The sequence below is a fragment of the Dioscorea cayenensis genome, chromosome 18 (genome assembly GCF_009730915.1).
Source record: "Dioscorea cayenensis subsp. rotundata cultivar TDr96_F1 chromosome 18, TDr96_F1_v2_PseudoChromosome.rev07_lg8_w22 25.fasta, whole genome shotgun sequence".
NCBI classification, from domain to species: domain Eukaryota; kingdom Viridiplantae; phylum Streptophyta; class Magnoliopsida; order Dioscoreales; family Dioscoreaceae; genus Dioscorea; species Dioscorea cayenensis.
Window position 1 is genome coordinate 16,359,992 of NC_052488.1, and position 8,313 is coordinate 16,368,304.

The window sequence follows — 8,313 nt, forward strand, 5'->3', positions numbered from 1 at the left end:
GAAAAATTTCACCTTCTTGGCGTTTTTAGTAATAAATGCAGCCACAATTATTTACAAATTTAAAAATTTATTTTAAGCGTGGTTTTAACACAAACTCCATTAAATTAATCAATTACTTAAAAATATTTATGATTTAGCACAGTTTTTAAAATAAACATTACTAACTTTTAAAAATTTTAAATAAATATATTAGTTAATGCACTAATTTTAAATAAACGCCGCTAAATTATCAATATTTTTAAATTTATTTATTAATTTAGTGCCGTTTTTGAAAGTAACGTCACTAATTAAAATTTTAAATTTAAAATTTAAAATTGCAGTCTTTGGCTAAAAAATTTAAATTTTCTTCCATGTGTTAAAAGTTTACCTTTAGCGGCATTTTTACTAATAAGTACCACTAAAGTTATTTTCAAATTTAAATTTCTATTTAAATTTTACTATAGAGGCATTTTTAAGGAAAAAATGTCACTAAATTAATAAATCAATTAAAACATATCTACACTTTGACGGCGTTTTTAAAATAAACGCCCCTAAAATTTTAAATTCATTATTCTTTTAGCGGCATTTCTTATAAAAATTGCATCTAAAATGAATTTTTATAATTGACATTTAAATTTGCCACTATTTGTTAAAAAATTAAAATTATTAACATATGTTAAAATTTGAAATTTAGTGCCATTTTTTTAAAATAAACGCTACTAAATGCCCTAGGTTTTTATTTATATAAATGCCCCTCAAGTGAAAAACAAAGGAAAAGAAAGTTGGAGCTAAGGAAGAGTCATGATTCAAGGGAGAGGAGAAAGGTAATAGAATAAAAGCATTGGAGGAAGAGGCAAGGAAGAAGATGAACCTAAGATAAGATAGGAAGTGGAGGCCGGGAGAAAGAAGAAAAAGTAGAAGTTTAGAGAAGAAGAAGATGATGATGAAGATGATGAAGCTAGGAGAAGGGAAGAAGAGTAAGAAAAAATAGAAGAAGAGGAAAAGAGAAGAAAACAAGATCAAGAAGAAGAAAAGGAGAAGAAAACAAATAACAACAAACAAGAAAACATCCAAACAAGAGAAGAAGAAACCGGAGAGAGAAAAAAATAAAAGGGGCAAGAACACTATAGAAAGGAACAAAAGAGAAGGTAAATTAGAGGTGTTTCTATATATAAGCGCCTCTACTTTACCTTTTATTTTTTTAAGAAAAGAAGGTTAAATTAGCTATATTTCTTTTATTGAAAAATGCCGCTAAATGTTATAAAAAACAGCACGAACACAACGGCGTTTATTATGCAAATGTTGCTAAGTTAGTGGCATTGATCTGAAAAATGCCGCCAAGTTAGTGGCATTTCAAAAAGTGCCGCTAAACACTGATACATTGCCGACACGTCCTTTACCTTCATTTTCATTGGCGTTTTTAGATAACGCTGTTTCAATAATTACCCACATTTTAATACTCCACTAAAGGTCTATTTTGGTGTTGCTTCTTTAGCACCATCAGTCAAATATAACTTCTTGTTCTATAATACCAAACCTTAGCTGAAATTCTCTAACTATGCATACTAAGCCCCAAGTGCAGGGTCGTATAAGTTATAAAGTGTTCTCAGTCTATTATCTAGCTGGTGAAATCGAGTGATGAATGCTATAACCTTAAATTAAGAAAACTATGAATCAAATTTTACTATGAATGGACAATGATGTCAAATCTAATACCCAACAAGTTTGAAGAGGAGCAACAACTCACTTTGATTTGCCTCCTTTAATCTCCACTTGAAACCCTAGCCTCATCTTGTGATTTTGCCAAAAGTCCTTTTCAAAACCCTAGTTGTTAGGCTTTATACTGCAGGTAAAAAGCTACTGCATGGTTGTGTTCTTGGTGTGCTTTACCCATGTTAATTGCTGGTAGCACTTAGGACTTGAATCTTTGTGATTATGTGTTTCCCGTAATAAGCACAGTCAAAGAGCACACTCACGCTCCTTAATCACAGTTGTGCTCTGAGCAGGAGACTCGTGCTTGGGCTATGCTCTTAATTTTCCTCTCTCCTGTGATCTGCACACACATGCTTGGGCCGTGCTTTTCTCTGGAAAGCTACTTTAAAGTTCATTCACTCTGATACGTTTTATTTTTCTTCCTTTTTATCCCTTGAACCTAATTTCCTACTCAATGAACACAAAATAACTACTAGAGCACAAAAATAGAGAAATTCATTATGAAAGACAAGCAAAGTGTAAGCCTTTATAATATGAAAAGATGTAATTCATACACTCATCATTAGCCTCCAGAAAATAAGATTAGGTTTTTACTAAAGAGAATGGAGAAGGTATACAATACCATATTTGATTTGGAATGGACTAAACAAAGGCAAAATAAAGAGTCATTAGTATATTTTCTTTAAAAAAAAAAATTGTTGATACGCATAAGGCATACAAAATCATGAAAATTGAAGACATCTAATTTGCCATTTTTATCCGTTCAAACTACCTTGTGCCTTTCCAAACATTTACAAATATCCCACTACATGACTAGTACCATCTACAAGTATGGTTATCAATAAAGTTTTAACAGTTAAGGTTATCACAGAGTTGAATGTTACTACTTATTCATAAAGGATTAATGTCTAGGATATTACCATGTTAAGCTACCTTGTCACGCTTGGAGAACTTTAGGGTATACCATTTTTTAGCCCATTTCGTAGTTAATTAGATTTAGATCAAATGGCACAGATTATATGTCAAGGAAATTACCATGCTTAGATGCCCTGGTATAATTGCAAAACTTAACAATATGTTTCTCGATAGGCCATGTAGTATTTAATTAGATTTAAATCAAATAACCCATAGATTTGATTAGGTAGTTATCTGAACAGACTATATGTTGAGGAGATTATCATGTTTGACCTCTCAATTATACTTGGAAAACTTTTTAATGCAACTTTTGATGGTCTATTTAGCACTTAATTAGATGTTGTTCAAATTCTTCTCACATTATACTTCTCACTTTTGATGGTCTTTAGCGGATTAGATTATATATCTAGAGATTTCTTTGTTCGGTTACTTGGATATACTTGGAAAACTTTATAGTACATTTTCCAAGAAATTTTTGTGTATTTAGATTTAGTTTTGACTCCGCAAAGATTAGATTGGGGACTATAAGAAAAATGCCAAATAGCCAGGGGAAAATTGGCATGATAAAAATCATACCAAATTTGTCATGTCATTTGAAGTACTTGGTTCTAGAACTACCCATCATGCATGAAATTAAATGCGTGAATGTATAAAACTAAAATTTGGAAGTTTTAGGTTCAAACAGCTCATTGGTAATTTACAGAATGTTCAAATGCAAAACAAAAATTTTACATGGTGAACAATAAGATAGGGATTTTAAATTGAGAGAGTATGCCTAAATTACCATGATCTAGAACAAACACCTGAAACAATGTCTTTTAGACTAAGAATTTTTGCTCAATGTCATGGTTGTAATTCATGTGAAAGGGTGAGGTTGTTATGGTAATTTTAGTCTCAGTTACTTAAAATCCTTTTATATTTTAAAAACAATAGCTTATCCTCAATCCTTAAGCTAATTTCTCCGGTAAACTTTGGCCAAATCTTGATCAGAGAGCCATTTGTCGTTGCGCTCTTTGAAAACTCAAGGTAAGAACTCCATCTTATCTCCTTTATTGTTCTTATTATTGCTCTTTGCATCAAAACATTTACTCCACCTTCTAGTCTCCATGATTTCTGATAGGTTTAGAAGAGAAGGGATAACTCTCACAATGTTCTCAGCATGCACACATGTGTAGACAAATGAGAAGTGAGTTGAAGCTTAAACTGATTAAACTTCGCTTCTGGAGAATACAAGAGTGCATACTAATAGAAACAACAAAGTTGACTAAGCTACTGACACAGTACTTTAAAGTAAACAGCAAAAAGGGATAAAAGCAAAGACACATAAAAGCTAAGATAAAAAGGGAACATCCAATCACTGTTGGTCTTCCCATGCAGCCATCCAATCCGCTCACTCTACGCCATGCAACGTACACAGTAGAGCATGATGTAGAGCCATGTGACGAGGTTCAGAGTAATATTCTTCAACACGCTCCCCTTACTATGAACTTCGTAAGCCGAGAGCATTTCTGAAACCTTCGAACTTGTAACTTGGCAGGCCCTTTGTGAAACATCCGCGAGCTGATCGTGTGTGCTACAATACACGATTTTAATAATTCCATCCTTAATCAAGTCACGAATAAAATGATACCTTGTATCTATATGTTTCGTACGCCCATGTAGCATCGGATTGTGAGCAATAGAGATTGCCGATTTATTGTCACACATGATCACACAGGAGTTAACTTGTTTTTCATTCATATCTTCCAGCAAACATCGCAACCAAACAGCTTCACAAGCGGCTGATGTAACGGAGATATACTCCGCCTCAGTGCTCGAGAGAGCTGTAATTGGCTGCTTCTTAGAGCACCAAGCAATCGCACCTGATCCGAGTGTGAAGATCCACCCGGTTGTGCTGCGTTGGTCGTCGGGTGAGCCTCCGCAGTCGCTGTCGGAGTAACCTGTGAGCTTGAACTCTTCATTCTTCAGGTACTGGATTCCATACCCAATGGTCCCATTAAGATAGCGCAAAATCCTTTTAACCGCACCATAGAGATGCATGGATGAAGCATGCATGAATCGGGAGACAACCGCAACAGCGTGCATAATTTCTGGACGAGAATTTGTCAAGTATAGTAAACCACCAACCAGCTGCCGATACTTTGTAGGATCCGCCAATCCAGAGTTGTCATTAGAGTGTAATTTCTCATTTATATTCATTGGACTGGCTGCAGGATTGCAGTGGAGCATCCCAGCTTTGTTCAAGAGATCTTCAGTATACTTCTTCTGAGACAAAAACAACGAATGTTCAGACTGCACCATCTCTAATGCCAGGAAGTATCTCAGCTGACCTAAGTCTGACATCTCGAACTCTTTCTTCATACTATCTTTGGAGTGAATCAACATTTCGTTGGAGCTGCTCATGTAGATGATATCATCTACATATAAGCACAATATTAGTATATCTGAATTCCTTCCATGTTTCCTATAAATTGTGGGTTCGTTTGTACTTCGGATGAAGCCCATCTGCTGGAAGTGTGAGTCAATGCGGCTGTACCAGGCTCGCGGTGCTTGCCGGAGACCGTAGAGAGCCTTATGAAGCCTGTAGACTTGCTCTTCCTTACCCTTGATATTAAACCCCTCCGGTTGCATCACGTACACCTCCTCCTTGTGTTCTCCATTTAAAAACGCCGACTTTACGTCCAATTGATAGATCTTCTAGCTTCTTTGGATCCCAACGGCAAGGAAGAGATGAACAGTTTCCATTCATGCAACTGGGGAGAATGCTTCCATAAAATCAATGCCCTCAAGTTGATTGTATCCCTTTGCAACTATTCTTGCCTTCTTCTTTAACAAAGTGCCATCTGGATTAAACTTTGACTTGTAAACCCACTTCAAACCGATCACCTTCTTTCCTTCTGGTAGGGTTGAGAGCTCCCAGGTTTTATTCCTGTGAATGGCTTGCATCTCCTCTTGCATAGCAGTCATCCAATCTTCATATTTCGAAGCTTCTTCGAATGAGGTGGGATCTGCAGCGGTTAGTGCAAATGAGCATTCATCATAGATTTCAGTTATACTTCGATACCTTGAGGGAGGATTGCCATCTTCGTCAGTGTTTGTGGACTGTGAAGATATGTAATTATCTTGGATGGATCTCATCTGCTCATCTGCTGAAATGGACGATGGAAAATTATCCACCTGTTGTTGATCCGCATCATCATCTGAGTCAACACATGGCGTAGGAATTGTTGACTCGGCTTCATTTCCCCAATCCCAGTGCTTGTTCTCAAAGAACTTTACATTCCTGCTGATTTGAACTCGCCTTGAGATAGGGTCAAACACTTTATAAGCTTTGGCATTATCACAATATCTAATGAGAATCCCAGGTGATGACTTGGAGTCGAATTTTTGCCTCTGCTGCGGGTCAACTAGAGAGTGGGTCAAACAGCCAAACACCTTGAGATGGTTTACACTCGGCTTTGACCCCGTCAACACCTCGTATGGAGTCTGGTCTTCATTTGCAATTGTTGGAGAATGATTTAAAATGTGAACAGCTGTGGCCACCGCCTCAGCCCAGAACTCCATTGGCATCATTGTCGTCTTCAACATTGTCCTCGCCATCTCGGTCACAATGCGGTTTTTCCGTTTGGCGACCCCATTCTGTTGGGGTGATCGCGTTGCCATTAACTGCTGCCGGATGCCCGAGGCTTCCAAGAATGTTTTGAACTCTCGAGATGTAAACTCGCCTCCGCGATCTGTTCGAAGTATCTTCACAGGTAGTGACAGTTGCTTCTCAACTAGAAGCTTGAAAACTTTAAACTTCTCCAGAGCCTCAGACTTTCGCTGAAGAAAATACACCCACGAATGTCTAGAATGATCATCAGTCAGCAAGAAGAAGTAAAGATTGCCTCCTATGGAAGGCGTCTGCATAGGTCTGACAAGGTCTCCGTGAATAAGCTCCAGTGGTGCTGCAGCCCTTCGTGCTTGCCCGATGGGAAATTCACATCGAGATTGTTTACCTAGACAACATGCTTCACAAGGTTCTATTGTTGTCACATCGGGGAGACCAGTCACCATTTGTTTCTCTGACAGGAGCTTCATGCTCTTCAGGTTTAGGTGGCTCAGTCTCTTATGCCATAGATCAGATACTCCACCAACTCTTGCAACGTTGGCCGCACCTACATCATCCGCTTCAAGTGGAAATAGCCTGTGCGAAGTCATGCAAACTTGAACCACCTTAGCTTTAGTTGCATCATTTCTATAGTACATTCCCCTCCCGAGAATTCCACCATGAAGCCTGAGCTCATTAATTGCCCAACACTTAATAGATTGTGCGCAAGATTCGGCACAAATTGCACATTGGTCAGGGTATGCATCGTTCCAGCATTTGAGCGGAGTGTAACCGAACCAACTCCTCGCACTGTTAGAGTCTTCCCATCCCCTAACCTAATAGTTTTGTTTGGCACCTCTTCTAGGTTTTGAAAGAGAAGTTTGTTACCTGACATGTGATTAGAACATCCGCTGTCTATCAGCCATGTTCCTCCTCTTTCGTTTGCACTTTCACTAGAAGCCATAAAGAGTAAACCTTCATCAGCCTTCTTTGCTTCTTCGGTAACGTTTGCTTCTTTGCTTCTATATCGGCATTATGATTTTATGTGACCGAAGTTTTTGCAAGCATAACATTGTACTCCTTTATTTTGCTTGCTGCTTTCAGAAGTGCGACCTTGGCTTTGATCTGGGCTCCATCGTCCTTGCCCTTGATCTGAATTCCAACCTCGACCACGTCCTCGCCCTCTGTAGGACCCTCGACCGCGACCTCTACCTCCACGGCCACCTTGAAATGTGGCACCCTTGATATACAATCCCTTCTCCTCCATGTGGTCTTGATCAACGTCCAGCCTCCCTTCATGACCTCTGAGAGACCCACTGAGTTCTTCAATGGTGAGAGAACTCAGATCCTTTGATTCAATAATAGAAGACACCACATGGTTGAATCTTGAGGATAGACTTCGGAGAATCTTCCCAACTACAGCAGGATCACTGAGCTCCTCTCCCAGGGCTCGTATATGGTACACTACAGTTAGCACCCTACTAATGTAGTCTTGTATCTTTTCGCCATGCTTCATGCGCGTATTCTCGAAGTCTTGTCGGTGAGAATGAAGCTGAGCAGCAGCATTCTTGGCGCAGCCTTGGTATTCGCCCTTTAGAATGTCCCAAGCCTTCTTTGCATTCCTTGTTTGTGAAATTCGGATGAGAACCTTCGCATCCAGAGCTTGCTGTATTAGACATAGGGCCTTTGCATTTCTTTTAGTATTCTCTGTTCTCTTGTGCTCATCTTCTTCTTCTTCATTATAACCCTTCTCCACCATTCCCCATAAATCACGAGAGAGGAGAATGGTCTCCATCTTTAAGCTCCACAGGTTGTAGCCATCTCCATTAAACGGAGGCACATTGACCTGCGACGACCCACTGCCATTCGCAGCCATCTTGCTTCAAGGTCGAGCTCACAACCAGAATCTTTGATACCACTGATAGGTTTAGAAGAGAAGGGATAACTCTCACAATGTTCTCAGCATGCACACATGTGTAGACAAATGAGAAGTGAGTTGAAGCTTAAACTGATTAAACTTCGCTTCTGGAGAATACAAGAGTGGATATTAATAGAAACAGCAAAGTTGACTAAGCTACTGACACAGTACTTTAAAGTAAACAGCAAAAAGGATAAAA

General features: G+C 38.6%; 1 protein-coding gene across 1 annotated transcript; it reads right to left on the reverse strand.

Annotated features, from left to right (window-relative positions):
- Positions 1-7,229: 7,229 nt before the first annotated feature.
- Positions 7,230-8,072, reverse strand: LOC120282836. The gene has a single exon (XM_039289678.1). It carries the CDS (start codon positions 8,070-8,072, stop codon positions 7,230-7,232), a length of 843 nt encoding a protein of 280 aa, XP_039145612.1.
- Positions 8,073-8,313: the final 241 nt, after the last annotated feature.

Excerpts from the sequence above, each read along its gene's own strand:
- LOC120282836 (XM_039289678.1), bottom strand. The coding sequence starts at position 8,072 with ATGGCTGCGAATGGCAGTGGGTCGTCGCAGGTCAATGTGCCTCCGTTT.